The sequence below is a fragment of the Leptosomus discolor genome, chromosome 12 (assembly GCF_034619465.1).
Source record: "Leptosomus discolor isolate bLepDis1 chromosome 12, bLepDis1.hap2, whole genome shotgun sequence".
NCBI classification, from domain to species: Eukaryota; Metazoa; Chordata; class Aves; order Leptosomiformes; family Leptosomidae; genus Leptosomus; species Leptosomus discolor.
The window spans coordinates 12,942,978-12,961,074 of NC_141402.1; the positions used below are offsets into that span (position 1 = coordinate 12,942,978).

General features: G+C 54.9%; 1 protein-coding gene across 1 annotated transcript; it reads right to left on the reverse strand.

Annotated features, from left to right (window-relative positions):
* Positions 1-1,705: 1,705 nt before the first annotated feature.
* CTSD (cathepsin D) lies at positions 1,706-18,047 on the reverse strand. Its single transcript, XM_086471941.1, has 9 exons — positions 17,959-18,047; positions 17,324-17,480; positions 14,823-14,946; positions 13,074-13,192; positions 8,938-9,137; positions 7,651-7,773; positions 6,331-6,475; positions 5,266-5,364; positions 1,706-4,605 (listed from the first exon to the last, which is right to left on the reverse strand). The coding sequence occupies exons 1-9, from the start codon at positions 18,045-18,047 to the stop codon at positions 4,444-4,446; spliced, it is 1,218 nt and encodes a 405-aa protein (XP_086328067.1). The 3' UTR covers positions 1,706-4,443.
* Between the last annotated feature and the right edge of the window lie 50 nt (positions 18,048-18,097).

Consider the following 18,097-nt stretch of genomic DNA (forward strand, 5'->3'; position numbering starts at 1 on the left):
CATCTCCCCACTCTCCCTTGATCTCTGTCTCCTGTCCTCTAGGCTTTCAGTCTGCACTCTGCTGCTTTTCCCTCCCAAAGGAACCTAAAAATAAATAAATCCAAGAAAGAGCGGAAAAAGAAAAAGCCACCAGCCCCCAAAACAACGTGCTTAGTCATTCATGATGAGTAAAAATAGTTTCCAAAATGAACAAATTGCTGAGCCAACCAGATGAGCAAGTCATCTCCATAAACAAGGGGTCTCATCCTCCCTCTCCTTGGGCAGGCTCTTGTCTGAACGGGCTTTTGGCAAGGCCCTGAGCAGAGCTGGTTGGAGAAGGATCAGGCCCACGAAGACAACCCTGAGGCCCATAGGGCCAAGCTCCCTACTACTCAAGGGGAAGGGTAATAAAAAAGTTTATTTTCTTTGCATCAGAGGAGACTTACTAAAGAGTGAGTTATCAAATTGTCGTGTGCACGGAGCTCTGCAGGGACAGTGCAGTAAATGAGGGGGCTGGTGTAAACCTGAGGGTTTGCCAGGCAAGGTAACGCGAGGCCATGTGCAGGCTGCTCGTGGGGTGGGCTGTGCTCTGCTCCCTGCTGGAAAAGCATGGGTGGACAGTCCTGGCTCTTGACTTCTCCAGCTCTTGGCCAAGATCAAGCCTGTGATTGTTCCTGCTGAGATGTAGCGTTCAGTCCTCACGGCACGATGAACAGCTTAGGCACAATCCCCCCAGCAGCGCCAACACCCTCATACTCCTGTCGATAAATATTTGGCAGAGGATGACTTGTTCTCCCCCTAGGCTATTGAGGAACAGTGGGCTGCATGATTAGTTTTCAGGACCCAGCCAGCCCTTTTGGGTTAAATCCACCTCTTTAACATAGAAGAACCGCTGATTGGGGTATTAAGGCATCCTGGGGGAACAGAGGCTCGGGACGTGTCAGTGGGGAAATCAGTTAAGCTCTCTGTGTGCTTAGATCTGTGCTCAGAAGATGGGATGGGACTTGGCTGCATCCCTCTTGCTTATGTAGATGACGCTTCTTTCAAAGTAGGGATTAGCTCTTATCTTCCACCTGGCACATGGGGCCTTCGTTCTGCATTGGAGTCTCCAGCTCCCGTACAGCAGCACTAGGACTGAAAATCACAGCCAGGCAAGGGGGATGGATTTTTCCTACATTTTTGAAAAAAGCCCCAAACAACCCCATGTTCTTCATCACCGGGCTCTGGGAACATAAACTCCACATCCTAGTGGGTTTTAGGCTGGACATAGAAACTGAGTCCCACTTTGGCCACTACAGGACCACTCTATGTCCCAAGTCGAGCAGGAGTTTGTTCTAGCTGTCCCAGAGGACCAGGGGACAGCCTGAATACCCTGTTGGAGGACTACCCTTGGCGGTACTCAGCCAGGGAGATGTGGCCCCAGGAGAAGGCAGTAGGCTAGGAGAGATGCTGGGAGTGCCTGCTGCCCTGGTGGCACTGGGTCTGGCAGGTGACACGGTCATGTCACCCTGCAGAGGCTGGGTTATGTTTTAACACATTGGAAAAGACAAACCCGACAGGCTCCCAGCATGTTTCCTTTTCAGAGAGCAGGGAAGGAGCCCTTCTGAAACACCTATGAGTCCACACCAGTGGGTGAGCAGACATACAGGGACAAGAGGTCAGGCATAGTCTATGGACACCGAGAGTCTGGCATTTCAAACTCCTTAAGGAAAGACAACTCTCAGAGTTAAGGGGGGAAATACTGTATTTTCTTTTCAATTTTCTATGATGAAACAGTAATTCTGACAGCGAATTAGATTAAAAAAAACAGTCACGCGGTTAGAGTTTGGTTTAAAAATGCAAATAAAAGAACAAGGGGAGCAGACCCATTCAGGGAAGACTACGATGAACCGCTCCACCAGCCTATCCTAAGGTACATCACTCAGGACATTACTCTGGGCCGTGCTCTTTCCCCAGGCAGCAGTCTCCTGCCCACCCGAGGACAAACATCAGCCCGGCCTTGGGTTACCGCGGAGGCACAAGGCATCGCACGCCCGGCAGGACCGCGGCCCAACGGCTCCTTCTGGGGCTGCGCTGCACCTCCCGCTTCATCCTGACGCTGAAGACTTCAAAACCCGCTGCCAGTCTCGTGTCAGGCTTCCCCCCTGCACCAGGTCTGATTTGCAGGTACCCAGAGAGGCTGTCGCTGTCTTGCTGCGCTGAAGAAATCCTGCAGCTGGGAAACGACGTAGAACCCGGAGGAGCTCTGGGCACTTAGCTGGTGAGAAACCGGGGCTCTCCAGAGAGGTGCTGAGTATCTGCTGATTTTGGAGTACCTATTGATGATTTTTTTTGGTAACACACTACTGTTCTCTAGCCAGTCGGCAACAGATGTCCTTAGGCTTCCAGACACAGGGTTGCAGGTGAAGACTACGAGCAGGCAGAAGCAAATTTGGGGAGCAGCATTTGACGCATCTGGGCTTGCAGGGGACAGTGCATGTGTCCCAAGTGTGCCCAGGCTGGTCCTCACTGCCCACGCCAGACCCCTCCAATGCGTGAGGCATGGTTATAAAGCCAAACCGATCAACTGCAGCAGGTGGGGACAGGGGAGCCACAAGGTATGTACTCACTTTCTCCCACAGCTCACCTCGGGACCTCTTCCCCACCTCTGCCTCTGACGCTCGTGGTGAATTCAGTATTGGGGATGATGCACATGCATTCCACTGGGCACAACCATTTATTCACTCACTGCCCAAAGACCTTTCTTGGGAACTTCCTTGGTTCTGCTGGCAGGATTATCAGTGAATTTTGGGGAATAATCTGTTTCGCCTGGTCTGGGGTCACGGCCAGTGCCAGTCTGATCCTCTCGTCACCCTCAGCTTTGCCTCTCACCTGCTGCCACTCCCCAATTTCAGGACCTGATCCAGCACACTGAGAAAGTGAAGAGTCTCTTACTCCCAGCACAGGCTGGGATTCTTGGCAGACTCTCTTCTGCTTTCCAGTGCTGCTTAAAACTCGCTTTATCGTCCTCCCAGCTCCACCAGTGTTTGCCTACTGACGCCAGCGCAGCGAAGCGAGTGGCTCCATATGCGCAGATCTCAGCTCTCCAGGAGGATCTGCGAGCACAGCTTAAATCAGCTACAACCTCTCCGAGGCACAGTTGTGCCTCACTCCATCTGCAACACGGGGTGTACGTGAACAGAGCTCTCACCAGCGTTAGTAAGGTTGAAAGCAGGTAAGGAGGGTGTCCAAGGCAGTTGGGTTTCCAGACAGGGCAGCGGGGAAAGCAAATGCAAGCCCAGCAGCTGCCGTGGCACCCTCCTGCCCAAGGGGCTTGTCTTGAGTTTCAGGCAGTTCAAAATGCTGCGAATAATGTTTCCAAAAGGCCTTATGTGGCTGACGAACACCTACGGATTATATCAGTGTGACTTTGGCTTGCAGATCACTTAGTTTCTTTAGGAAACATTATTTTCAACTCACCGGCTGCGGATGAAGCTGGGAAGATCTGCAGTTTGGGGAACCTGGGAGAAGTTCACCAAACTCGAGAGAACCTGTGTCAAGTGACTTTGCTCAGCAGGAAGCCGGGCCTTCACGGCCACGAATTCAAGTGACCTCTGTTAAATCCTATCTTGACCCCTTTATATTCGTACTCCCCAGGGTCCCATTGGCTGAAGCTCCCCTACAAATCCCTGTCCTGTTCGGTCAGGCACGAGGACGTCATGCCTCCAGCTCTCTCACTAGTGTCATCACTACACAAAACCACACCACCAGAACCCTCTGGCTCTCAAACTCGACCCTCGAGGCATGCTATTGCAATCCCCCGGTGCTCCAGCCCAGGACGTGCTCTCCTAGGACCAAGCCAGCACAAACCCACTGAGGAATGACCTAGCCGTCACTGCTGCCTCAATCTGTCACAGAGGGGTGATGAAGACAGACTCTTCCCCACCTCCCACTCCCCCACTTCATCAGTGAAAAAGCAAGAGGTAAATAACGTGCCAGCCAGCCTTCCCCATCCCTCTCCCCTAGCGCAGAAGCCCAAACCCAAGAGCAGCGACACAGCCTCTCCGCAGGAACAGAGCGCCGGGTGCTGGCTCCAGCCAGCTGCTCCCTCAGGAAGGAGAGACAAGGGCTGGGAGATGCGAGAGCCTTGTGCAGCTCTGAGAATCATCCTTAAAAACAAATACGGGAAGACCTAGCAGTAAAGCGAGGGGCTACTCCAGCTGGAGTTGTCAACTAGAGACCTCCCAGCACCACTTACTCAATGGAGGGGAAAAAAGTAGCTAGCAGGGCACTAATGACTATTTTCCATATAATTTTAAATCTAGTTCCATTTCTTTTTCCTTTTTTTTTTTTTTTTTCCTCCTTTTCTTTTCTTTTTTTTTTTTCCTTTCCACTCACTGGCTTTCTAATCCTGGTAATCTTTCTCTATGGCTCCCGTGCATGTGTGTAAGTGTGTGTGTGGCAGAGGCAGTGGGGGTCAGGTGCTTAGGCACATTTGGCAAAGCCAACAGAGTCGTTATCACGGTCAAAGACGGTGTAGTAGGGACCGATGAAGACATCTCCCAGGATCCAGAGCGGGCCCCCGGGGGGTGGGACGTCCAGACCTGAAAAGCCACTCAGGCAGATGGTCTCTCCTTGTGCAGAAACCTAGACAGAAGAGGGAAACCTTCAATCTGAGGAGGTCCTGCCCTTCCCTCAGCCTCGCAGGCTCAGCAAACACCCACCAATGCTGGCTGCGCTTCAGCCTCTCCCAGCCCGAGACCCACGGCTTGCACAAGTAACTCCCAACCCACCTCTCCCGCAGCTCCAAACCCAGCTCCCCCTCCCAGGGCCCTGATGCAGCAAAGCAGCAAGTAAAGCCGCACGTGCCCATAAGCCTCCCAGCCGTGGCTGAAATTCTGCCCAAGGTGGTCCTTGCAAGTTGACTCTGATGGCTTAAATGCCAGGCTGGTGGCCTCTGCTATGATAGGCTGACCTCACAGCACCAGAATCCAGCAGGAAAGGGCAAAATTTTTGTAGAAAGTGATGCAACAGCCTGCCTGCCCTTCCTCTCCCATCCCGCTACCCCTCATGAGCATCACACAGGGGGTCTTCTTCCTCCAGGACTCTGGTGAGGTTGCCTGGGTCCATCAGCAGCATCACCACCCTGTCACTCCAACCTTTCAGACTTTGACCTAAGTGCCAGCTCCAGCCTTGCTTTTGCTGCTGTTGCATTTTGGATTTCATGGTTTGAGGTTTAAGTGGAGGAGGCAAAAGTCTGGGCCTTGGGGGAGAAGCATAGGGCTGGCAAAAGCTGCCTGGACGTACCTTGAAGACATACTGCTCTCCGGTGAGCTGGTAGGGCTTCCCTCCCAGCGTCAGCGTGACGACAGGCAGAGATGACACCTTATCACAGGGGATGACGTACTGAAACAGCAACGGTAAAGGTTTTAGATGGCAGCTCCCACACCCTCAGGAAAGGGCATGGACTCCCTGGGAACAATCACGTCTTTGCTGGGGTGTTCCCCAAAACCAGCTCATCGCAGAGTGCAGAAGAGGCTTGAGCTGGGGTCAGTAGGCTGCTCCCTGCCCAGGGCTGCAAGCTGAGGGGCCAGGGGGTTTTAGGGATAGAAATGGAGCCAAAAGATGCTCTGGGTTCTGGATGCTAAGCCCCAAAGCACAGCACCTGGTATGGCAGGGCTGGGGGTCTCTCCTCTGCCACAGGAGGGGGTGACATGGCTCAATACAGCCTAGAGGCACAGACAGGGACTCGTGCTGTGATGAACAGGCAAAGTCGGTTTAATTAACACTGGCAAGTTTTGGGGAGGGTGTCATGTCCAAGCCTGCAGCGTGGGGTCTCCGACACTCCAGAAAAACCCTAGAAGTCCTCATGGCTCTGTGATTTGGGAGGGGTTTGAGAGCACAGCATCCTTCCTAGAGGTTCCATATAATCCCTGTTCCTCTTTATTCAAGAAGGAGAGATGACTTTGTGAGATTAGCTGCCACGGTTAAAATCTTGGCAGGGAAGGGCTGTCACAGGCATTAAACATATTTGTATTAAAGTGCCTCTGGACTCACGTTAACATGAATCCCTGGTCTCAGCTGCAACTCACACCCCTTCTCCTCCACCTCCCAGAGATGGGTGGCAGCGGGAACCCAAAGCCTCCCGAAGTTCACAGGACCTGGCCCTCTACTGAGAGCACGAGCAGGGTGGTGAACACTACCCAGGGTCAAAGGACGGAGGGGTCCCTGCTATGCCAGGGGCTTTTCCAGGAGCACAGGCTGGGAATGGAGAGCGTTCTGGGGGCCTCTAGAAGCATCTGGGTGCAAAGCAGGGTGTCAGCACGGATGCCACAGTGGCCATGGACTCCCACTTTCCCAGCCTGGCCTCACCTGGCCTTTGATGAGTGGTCTGGCACCAATGGCTGTCTGCAGCTCCTTCACTTCCTTGGTGGGGCCAGTGATCAGTGAGGTTCCCGTGTCCACGATGGCCTCGCAGCCCCCTTTGCACAGAGTCAGCCCGTTGGCAACATCCACCCTGGGGAGAGATGTCCAAACAGAAGACAACCCTTAGAGGCCTCCCAGCGAAGGCTGCAGGAAGCAGCAGGCGAACCAGTACGTGGGCACGCAAGGCAGGGCTGTGGCAGGCGCCCAGGACGGACAGATGCTAAGGAATACTGACACAGCACTGACTCAGTGCACAGACCCCCTGGCTGCCCCTCGCCTGCTCCCGGTGGAGCGGGTGCCTCGAGGAGTTACTGCATTTCTGCAGAGAGCCTGGACCGCTGCCTGCGCACCCTGCCTGCTACCTGCCCTCCAGAGCCAGCGCCGCAGCTAACGGGCATGTGGGTGAGCTGAGGGCAAGACATGAGGGACTAGTATGACCCGTGCTATTGCAAGAAGCGAAGGGTTAAAGGGGTGGTGTGACAGCTGAGAGGGTCACGGGCAAGTGAAGGGTTTGTGTACATCAAAGAGGGAAGACAGGAACTGCTGGGCTTCCTCACCCGCACCGCGCCTCGCAGCAGCGCGAGCAGCTAAAGCCTTCCTGCCAAGGGTCTGCCACGCTCTGCCAACGTGGCGGGGCTGGGGGAAGATGAGAACTAAAACCCTGCACTGGGGAGGGATGAGATCCCCAGGAAAAGGACACACTCTGATCACAGGCTGCTTTTAAGTTCCCATCACGTGGGAGAGCTCAGAATAGACCGCAGGGCTGGCGGCCGGCAGCTCAGCCTGCTCTCCTCCCCTCTGCCTCCAACAATGCACGCTGATTGCCGCGCCGTGCCCTTCAGTCAAGGGCTGGCTTCCTGGGGCCTCATCCTGCTCCTCCAGAGACGTGTGCAAGCAAGTCACACAGCTCAGACCTCGCTGAGAGCTGAGCAAAGCCAGGGTTTAACCTGTGGGGCTCGTCCTGCCTGCAAGGAGGACACACTGGCGTTTTTCCCTGCTTTGCAAGGGTACAGCAGGCGTTTTCAAGGGCCAAGCCATAAACCAGAGGAAAGGATTTTGCAGAACTTCTCCTGCTGTTTTCTGCCTCTCCTCCCCTTCCTGCAACAAACGACCCAGCCTTAGGGTGGGATTTTATTCTGCTTTTTTTTTTGGTGTGGATGTGTTGCAGGGATAGAGATGATTCCTTTTCGGAGAGGGTCATGCCCCAGGCGTGAGTTGTCTGCACACGTGTCCCCATGCATCTAATCAGGTGGAGGGGGAACTTACGCATCCATGTGGACCTGCCAGTAGGCCTTGCGCGTGACGTTGACCCAGCTGAATTCGCCGCTGTAATACTTGGGGTCAGTCCCTCCCAGAAGCAGCTCGCCACCAGGCTGAGCGGTGGGGTCTCTGAAAAAAACCCAAAACAAACCCCAAACCTGTGAACATCAGGGGCAGGACAAGAACAACCCCCTCCATGTACCCCCAAAATACATGCTGGGGTGCTTGGTGAAGCACAGCATTAGCAGCATTACAGACAGACTACTTATGTCGCGCTATAATATGTCAATATAAAGACAGATAATGGGAGACACGCTGGGGTGTGGAAATAGGAATATTGTGGCCCAGCCAATGCATCCTGCAGCTTTTCGCCTGGTGCCTTCTCATGGACACCTGGAGAAACTCACTGCAGAGCAGGGGAATGGCAAAGGGGAACTGAGCTCTGACACAAGGCCCCCCGATATAATCAGCTTGTAACGAGCACTCATGCAGGGTCGGATGCGGCTGATGCAGCATTAGGTTATCTGCACTCGACTCCGCGCCAGCCAGCAGCCTCAGAGCCGAATCCTCAAGGTTACCGTCAGATAAAAGCTCGCTGTCGAGCAGATGGGAAGAAATATGGTGATGGGGGAGGGCTGGTGCTTGAACGGCCAGCAGCAGCCCTCTCTGCCCTCCCTGCTCCCAGAGTGCTACTTTTTGGGCTCAAGTAGTTCAGAGTCCCCCCTGCGGGGCCAGGAGGGTGATGTGGTGTCCTGGAGGGGAGCAGCAGTGGGTGGGAAGGCGGTGGGAGCTGCAGAGGAGGATTTCCTGGGGGGTGAGGGTGTGTTAGCCTCATCATTAGTGATAACTGGTGGGGGGGGCATGCTTGCCTGGGAGGTGGCAAGGTGGTGGCCACATGGCTTGTGGATTTTGGCAACAGACTGAGGCTGCTTTTACCCCCTAACGGGGACTGCACTAGCAGCATGCAATCTCATGATCATAACCCTGTTTATTTTTACTTCTCTTCCCTCTGGAAACATCCTCTGTCTCTTCATAGTTAAGAAATCCAGTAGCAGATCTACCCAGTTTCTTATCAGCAAAATGGCTGCATTTCTACTTCCCTTCTTACTTCAAAGAAGTAAACAGAAGAGATTTTGGCCTGACTGCTCCAGCAAGGAGACCTTGCTGAGACCTCCCCCACGGTGCTGGCCAGGGCATAAACCAGCACACAGCAAGAGGTGCTACCAGGAGACAAAGAGAAATGCCCAGCTGGGCCTGCCCTCACAAGAAGTATGCCACCAAACCCAACGCTACCTGTTCAGGTAGAAGGAGAAGATGTTTTTCTCAATCAGCTTCTGTTGCATGATGTTATCGAAGAAAGGGGTGACCTTGTCCACAGAGATTCTCGGGAATGCCATGCCCAGGATGCCATCGAACTTGGCAGCGATGAATGTGATGCCTGGCTGCTTCACGGCCTCCCCGAACATCTGGTTCTTGATTTTCAAGTTACCAAGCTGAGGGGAGATGGGGAGGGAAGGGAAAAGCAGAGTGTAAAGAAAACCGACTCAGGGGACCAGGGCGGCAATGGGATCTCACTGAACACGGGCTGCAGCACGTCCCTCAACACGCTGCCAAACTCCTGCCTGCTTTCACCCTTGCATTTGCAGCCAGCTGCAGAAACCAGATATCCTGTGCCACCCTCCTTGAGGGCAGAGAGGGCAACTCTGGCTACACAGTGGCACCTCCTGAGCCCATGCAAAGCCCTAAGAGCAGGAGCCCCTCTTTGCTCCTTGCCCACCTCACTCAGCCCTTTCAGCCTTTTGCTGGGTCCCAGCACTGGCCATGCCATTCTGCAGCTCCTCCTCTTCACACAGAGGGCCCTGTATCACTTTGTCCCCTCTACGTACCTTCCCCCTATCGCTTACTTCATCCTTTCCTCCCAGTCTGAAAAGCTCTTGTGCTGTGCCTTTAAGCCTCTTCCCCACCCTGAACATCTCCTAAGTCATCTCCACATCCCAGCTCCTCGGGTGCTGCACGCGTCCCCGGTTGGGAGCACAAATCCCTCTCACCTCTGCCAACGAGCCCTGCGACCTCCCCTACATAAGAAACAGCCCCAGGATACTGTTGCATCTCCACGAGGAGCCACCAGCCTGCAGAGACCTTCCGTGCGAGGGGAGAAGACCCAGCTAGGAAAGCGAGGTTGAGCCTGAAGCACGAAAATAGCAAGTGGAGTACTGTGAATGCAAAGGTCACCTCTCTTGCCAGCCATGAGGACTGGCGTTCCCCGCTGGAAAGCTGAAACGCCTCGCAAGGGCAGATCCCCGGAAAGAAGGAGCTCGCAGAAAGCATGATAGCTCTGCTGATAGGGAGCAGGACATGCCTGCTGGCTCCTGACTCTAGCAGTTCAGGAGGTTTCTGAGCTTCTTGCTGACCACTGGCAATTTTAGCATCCGTGCTAGGACAATTTCAGCCTCTTAGCCTGCAGCCAGCAGCCCTGTAGTGAACCGGGTTGGACTGAAAAGCTGGCCTCTCCTACCTGATGGCAGATAACGATCCCTGTAAATTACAAATATCCCCCCAGGGTTAGGCAGCTCAAGGCTGGTAGGGGCAGCGCCGGCTTTAATGGTATCGGAGGCTTGCGCCAGGAAAGGGCGATCGAGCCTTGCAAAAGCTAAAAGCCACAGGGCAGGATGTGGGGTGAAACTGCTCACAGGAACGCATCCGCTCCCTGGCACGCGGCGAGCACCCCAGTTGCACGCTGCAGGTTTACAAAAGCCACCACTCCATCACTCAGCACAGCTGGTCCTGCAGCAGCTCAGAAAGTTCGATAAAGCTTTCACTTAAAAACCAGTAAAATGCAACGGACGGATAAAACTGAGCACCAGGTTTGTCTGAATACTGCCCTGGTTGCACAACCCAAGAGGGAGGCAGGTACCTGGCCGGGGGTGGCGTCTCAGCAGACCCTGCCTGCGCTTGGTCCTCAGCAGGACTGAAACCCAAGAGCATCTTCAGCAGAGCGCTGGCCCCAGGTGACAGATCCTTTGTCCCTCGGCATGGAGGGACCTGAAGTCATTCCCAGCGGATGGCTGTGTGGTGGCCGCCCTCCTGCGCTCTGCAGACAGGTGTCAGCCCCCAGACCTCACCCGGCCTCCTTGTCAGCAGCCTCAGCCAAGCGGGCAAGCGCCGGATGGCGAAGGCAGGACAGAGGTGAGGGTCTCCACGGCAGTTTGGCACCAGGGCGAGGGGCTCCCCTCTGCAGAGGCACAGGGGAGAAGCGAGGAGGGGCATCTCCTGCGCGACGTAGCTGCGCTGCAGCCCCGGGAGAGACCTTGTGCCCCACAGCCACCAATGTTTCCTCTGCTGTCCCTGAAGGACATCCCAAGGTCAGGCTGCATGAAAGGCATGAGATGCCCAAGCAGCAGAGGGCTGGCTGAACCTGCTGCTCTTTGGAGAGCTAGCAGCACCGGGGAGTGCGGTGCTACAGGGCATCATTCCTCCACAGGAGAGGGGATGTTTGACACGAGCTCATCACCCTCTCAAAAAAAAATTCAGGGCTGAGGGTCCCTGGACCACCTGCCAACCAGCACCTTTTGATCAAGTGTCAGTGTTATCACAGGCTGCTGTGGCTGCTTCCACCCATCGGGATGGCTGGAGCCGAGAGGGTGTTTCACCGTCTGTATTTCCAGACTACACCTGACTGGGAGCTTGCCTGTGGGATGTTGTGCATCACGGGAAGTATCTCTGAGTCCAAGGTGAAGGTCCCTGAACCTCTGAGTTGCCCCCGCTCCTGTGTACTGCAAGCGTGACACTGCTCAGGCTCCACGCAAGAGGTTTCTCTTGCTTCTGCCCAGACAGAAACCAAATGCTACAAGCTGTGCTGTGCCATCTCCACTTCCTGAACAAGCTCAGGCACAAAATCCTTCCTCTGAGCCGCCGGGAACTGGAGAGCTAATTAGCAAGCAGGCATTAGGGTGATAATTACCAACCAAAAAAAAAAAAAAAAAAAAAGCTGCAATTTTCCTTCTGACTCACTTCAGCCCCTGCATTAAGCCGGAAAGTGCCTAAACCAGCCCACACTTTCACAGGACAATAAAGTTTGCTGTTTGCCTTGCTGCCCTGCTCCATTCCTGGGACGACTGCAGATGCCTCTGCCTGCTCTGTCTGTATTTTGCAAACCTCATGTAAGAGACTCCACTAACGCTACCTACATGGCGCCTTCATTTGGCGAGCGCTGCAGGAAGGCTCGGAGGGGCGGCTGTTTTTGTGGTGGGGCGTTTCTAACGAACCAAGGGATGCAAGAAATAAATGGTGTGAAACAAAACTGAAACGGTCCCGAAGCCTGGTGGGCTGCAGGAGGCAGAGAGCAAAACCAGACGTGCAAAGCTGCTGGCAGCCCCTGTGGCTCTGCCCCAGAGCCTTGTCTGCACTGATCTTCAGGGTTCACCGAGCCCATCAAAAGCCCTCTTCCCCAAGGAGGGTCCTGCACACCCAGCCTGAGCTGCTGGCATCTTTGGATGCAGTGCAGAGGCAACAGCCGGTGCTTCCAAGCTAGCCTGAAATTTTCCTGCTGAGGCTTCTCTTGGATATTTTTTTTTTTGATCCCAGTGAAATGGGTAAGCCAATACTTTTCAGCTGAGCCTAACATGGAAAACGCCAAATCCTTAGATTTATGTGCTTATTCAAAACTCTTGCTTTGTCTCCCCCCCGCAAAGCACACATATGCTCTTATCCCTGCCAGGGGACCAAGTAGTCTGGGAGCACGTGTGCCGCTGACGTTCTGCAGCTGGCAAACTCTCACCGGCATCTGTACCTGGGATGCAGTCATGAAAGGTGCCCGCCCTTCACAGGACAGAAAGCTCAGCCTTTGCTTGCTGAGGAGGAAACGATGGGAAGCAACCACCAGCAACCCAGATACCTCAGGCTGGGCCCTGAATGCTGCTGGGAAACCCCCCGTCACAAGGTGTTACATAGCCTTTGCAAAAATAAGCACCGGTTCTCAACACCAGACCAGGATGGGGCAGCGAAGAGCCCATTTCTGGCTAGTGGCTGGGCAGCTGCCTGTGTGGACATCCACTACCACGTGGATATCGGCCAGGAACAAGCTGGGCCCCACCAGCTGGCCTGTGCTTGGGCTGGGAAATTTTGGGTCAGGAGGAAAGGGCTGGAGGGATGGCCAGAGACCGTGTTCGCTGGGCGCCATGCATGCGGTCCACGATCCTAGCCTGCTGACCTGCTCATTAATACCTTCCCCCTTCTCTGCCTGCCTTGGTCATTGTCACCTGCTAAGTCATTGTCACCACCTCATTTCAAAGCACTTGGACACAGGGCACTGAAGCATGTTCTATATGAGCACGACACTCAAGAAGGGAGACCTGTTGAAATTAAACAGCTTCGAGCGCTCTGCCAAGAGCAGGCTGGGGCAGCTCGGGGCAAGGGCAGCGGTTACTCACCGTGACAGTGTCCTGGCTGAGGTACCCAGAGAGGCTCCCTGTCCCATAGTGGATGGCAAACTCAGTGCCGTTCTCCACGTAGGTGCTGGATTTAGAGGCATCGTACTTGTGGTGCAGCACTGCAGCCGGGGAGGGGGACACAGGAGGACACACAACATTAGCACTCCTTGATACCGAGGGCTCCCTGATACCTAACCCCACACCACCCGGCTCACCTGGACAAACAGACACTCAACAATGTGAAGATGGGCCCGAACCCAGCATTTGCCAAGCCCAGACTGCTTAACAAAGCATTTCCAGTGTCTGGGGAATTAGGTGGGCAGATCCAATTTGCCTGTTAAATCGGATTTGGCGATCAGGTATTAGCCTAGAGGCTACGTGGCTGGTGTGTCAGGGTGCATTAAGACAGCAGAGCGAAATGTCCCCGCCCCGTGCCTTGGAGAACCAGGGTGGCTTTAAATACAGCCTGCTCTGGGCACGAACATTTTCACTTTATGGATTTATCTGTTTCTTTCACTAAGACTAGCTGGAAATTGTTCTATACAGTCATTGTTTGCTGTGCAGAGAGGACTCAAAATGTTCTTTTATTTGCAGAGGAGAAGGGCTTTCCCCTAGTCTAAGCTGCTTTTCCCCTTGCAAGGGTTGGGAACTGTAAGATATCCCCAGTTTTATGACCGCGCAGATTCCTCCTCCGCAGATTCCTCCTGAGTCACGAGTTGTGCAGCAGCACGTAGTAAGCTCGGCCAGCCCAGCTCCACGGCCGCTCGCTGAGCGGGACAGACAGCAGCTTAAGGCTGAACCAGCTGAGCCCTACAGAAACAACACGCTACACGGGGACCTCCCTGTCTGGGCTGTCTGGATCCCTGTCTGGCAGGAGGTTAGGTTCGTTGCATACTCACAAAACGAGCCCTGTGGTCTCAGCACCTCCTGCACCACTGCCTTGAGAAACCAGCTCCCTGCTACAGGTCAGGAACCCCCAAGACGGACCAGGTCTGGACCTCACCACCCTACCAGTGTGCTAAATCTCATTTCACGTATGCAAAAAGAAGCTCCATCTCCTCTCTGGGCACTATAGGGCTGTATAATAGTCCAAATTTCCTCCCTACCTCCATCGAGCACTGTGGGCCACCTTTCAGGGTTGCATTTGTTGGCTCCACAGGTTCCTCCACTCTACTTAAGCAGCACAACCGGTGGCTTTCAAACGGCATTGTGCCATAGCCAGGTTTGACACTTTCACCTGTGGAGGTTTATTGTGCAGGAACGCCACAGAGCAAAACCACTTGTAGTCCCTAAGACATTCTCATCGTGCCTACCTGGCTCTTGTTAATTATAAATCCATAAACATGCACGCACATGCTCCATGCAGCAATAAACCAGAAACTAGGACAGTTTGTATCAGATCTGGCAAGAGGCTGATTTTTTTTTTCCACCAGCCTTGCGCAACGGGGCAACAGCAGCGTCAGTCTGTAATTTGGGGAGAAACATCACAACCTGTGATGTTGCTCCCCGGCTGCAGGGCTGAGGCTGTTGGGGAAGGTTTGAAGCTGTGTGTGGGTGACGCAAGGGGGGAAAAAAAACCCAAAACAGTAATGAAGGATGGATGTGGGAGGTTGGGATGCTCTTTTCAGCTCTGACCCTAAAGAGCCCGTCAGCCTCTGGCAAGCCCTTTCACGCTGCTGCCTCAGTTCCTCCTCTTGCAATGCCAGGATCTGCAGTTTGCAGGGAAGGACAAGCACTGGTGACACTTACAGCAGGCGATGTCCAGCAAGTGACAGTGCACAGATGGCACCCAGAGGTTGGAGGAGCCAGTGTCGAAGACCACAGTGAACTTCTGGGGGGGGGTCCCGATGCCGATCTCTCCGTAATACTGGGCCTGCAAAGGAGGAGAAGGGAGCCATGAGCACGGGCAGCCAGCTGAAAGCAGGGATTAAGGACCAAGGAAATCTCTCAGGAATTAAAAAGGGACCAACTTCTTATCTAGACACTGCCCTCCTCTTGGTTTTGGCAGTGATGATCTCCCAGCCTTCCTCCTCTGGAAGGGAGGCTCCCCTTCAGTGTTCATACCTCATTACAGCAGGTGTGAAAAGGATAAATCAAAATCAGGGAGGAGAAGTGGAACGGGTGCTTGTGGAGGAGGACTTTTTGGGCAGGGAGACAGGTCAGAAGAGAAGGGGGAAGGTCTGCAGGCCAGCATGCATTTCATTATATGAAAGAAAAAAAAAGACGTGTGGAAGCCAAGCAAAACACCTGCATTATTGAAAAGCTGAAACTGGCTGGGAAGCTGCTTTGCTAAGCAACTGTGGGTTGCAGAGGAACTGTGAGTTGCACTGAGCAGCAGCTCTGCCCACCGCAGGTGGAGGTACAGCTGCTGGGGCTTTTGGTATGTGTTAGCAAGCCCCTGGGGTGGGGAGGAATAAACAAATGCTCAGTTGCAGGCATTGGAAGACTTTGGAGGAGCTGGAGGGAGAAAAGGGCATCAGCAGCACTGCCAGAGAGGGATTTAGGGCTGCGGGGTGAGAGTGTGGGAGAAGGCCTTGTAGCACAAGTATCTGATGGACACCCCTCTGTCCTGAGAGTGCATCTCTGCTGCGACTGGAAGAAATCTGAGTGGCTGAGATGTTTGCAGGGCATCCCTCTATCCAGGGCATAGAAAATGAATGGAGAATGCTTGGCAGGTCCTGGACAGACCCATTTTTCCCCAGCCCTCCCAAAGGGGCAGAAAGCTGTGTCGTGCTTGGCGAGGAGCTGGATCAGGGCCTTGCAGAGAAGGTGGCTAGCAAGAGAAGTCAGCCTGTGGCCCTTCCAAACCCCCTGTGTACTTAATTAAGGGGGGGGGGGGGGAACAACAACAGGATTATCAAAGCCACTCACCTCCTGAGCGCTTAGTTTGCAAGGGTTGCTCACCGAGTAATTAATAATCCATTACCATTAGCCATAACGGGGAGGCAGCACTTGCTTCCAGTGATTCTGCAATTATTGCTGGGGCTTGAAAATTAAGCCCCAGTATAGGGGCCCCGTCCACCACATACGCAGATCCATGAAAGGTCCCAGGAGCTGGTGGGGACCATACGGGGCAGTCTAGGGGAGGTTGTGCCTTTCATCCCAACAGCTCCTCCAGCAGCAAGAGCATTTTTGGCTGGCCTGGGCTGGGAGGGTCCCAGCGGTCCCTTATCTCCCACTACAGGTTGGGCTGTCCCGCTGCAACACGGGAGCACAGTCTCTCTCTTCCCGGAGTGGTGGCCCAGGCTGTGGTTGCAAGAGACAACACCGTTGTGCAACCGCTAGCGCCCCGGCTTTTCGACACCGCCGATTAAAACACCAGCGGCCCTTCCCAGCACAGCGCGGCAGGATGGTGCTGGCTGGGTGACAAGAGCCCCTGGGGAAGGGGAGCAGGGGCAAATATCCTGAATTAACGCCCAAATATCTGGCACCAGCTTTATTCTGTTGGCCAGTGCTCATATCCCATCACTCCAAGACCCACAAGGGTAGCTGGTGGGGAACCCAGAAACAGGAAACCCCACATGCATCTGGCAGATAGGCAAGGGCAAACCTCATACCCTTTATCTGGTTTCTCATTTTATTGCTGCTTCCACCACAAAGGTCCCTTTGCTCCCTAAGCCGCTAAGAAGGCGGAGGTGCAGGGTGGCTTTTCCCAAGGCCATGCAGAAGATGACGGATAGCAAGAGGAAGGGTCCTGCAAGCCCCGTCCCATAGCAAGCTGGTGCCCAGTCCAAGCCCTCTTCCCCTGCCCTGTGCTCGCTCTTTTCTGCCCCAACGCCCCAAGGAGCGGAGCATGATTTTTATGTACCTGTCTTGCAGAAAGTGGAGCCCAAACGAGCCAGAAGATGCTAGGAAAGACCACAAGCAAGCAGGACCCTATTTACGATGGTTAATTAGTGACAAAGGGGGAAGGAAATAGGTCACAGAAGCTACAAAGCTCCTGCTCGGGTTGCAGTGCGTTGTTTATTGTTATTATTGCAATTATTAGAATTAGTATTTTTAGTTTAGCAATTATGGGAAGCAACTTTCAGCAACCACCCACCCAAGCCATGTTGGTCCATGAATCTTTCCTACAGGACCAACATCTCTCCCTCCTTCACCTTCCCAGCTGTGGTGGGATGGCAAGGCTGGCATGTCCCACCGCCCCCCTGGGATGGGTACCCCCAGAAGTGACAGCGGCCCAGCCATCATCACACTGGGGCCCGCTGCAGGGGCGGGGGGGGGTTGTCAGCGAGGGGGATACTACTCACATCCATGTAGTTCTTCAGGATCTCCGGAGTGGGCTCAGCCAGGTCAGAGAAGCCCAGCTTGAACTTCAGGAGCTGGGTGAGAGCATTCATGTCCGGGATCTCGCTGCCCACCTCGTTCAGGACCCGCCGCATGGAGGGGAACTTGGTCAGGGGGATCCTGCAAGGGGAGGGCGAACACCCACCTGTTACTGGGGGTCTCTGTGCGGGGATCCCCAGGGGGAGGGGGGCAGCACGGCTTCCCCAAACCCAGGGGACCTGCCAGCACAGGGTGGACGAGGTTTGGGCTCCCGCCAGCCCCCGTGCCGGATCCCCTCCGCAGTGCTGCCGGGGGATGGCGGGCGGGGGGGCGGCAGGTGGCCGCCAAAGGTCACCGGCAATAGGGGAAGCCGGGGCGAGACCCCTCCACGGACAGGACATCAGCCCCGAACCCCCATCTGGGGGTGGTGGGGGGTGTCCCCAGCTCTTCTCTCCTCTAATGGCGGGGGAGCAGCACCCCGGTGGGGGGTGCCTGCGAGAGGAACCCGGCGGCCACCACCGCCCCAGCACCTGGGGTGCGGGTCCCACGTCGCCCCCGCCATCCCCCCCCCCATCCGGGGCACTCAGCCAGACGCCGAGGGACCCCCCGCAGGGCTCACCTGATGAGGGCCGCGCAGGGCCCCGCCACGGCGAGCAGCAGCAGCGGCGGCAGCAGCAGGACAAGGAGGCGGCGGCCGCGGGGCGCCATGGCGGCGGTGCTGGCGGAGGGGGGATAGAGGCCGAGGGTCCCGCCGCTGG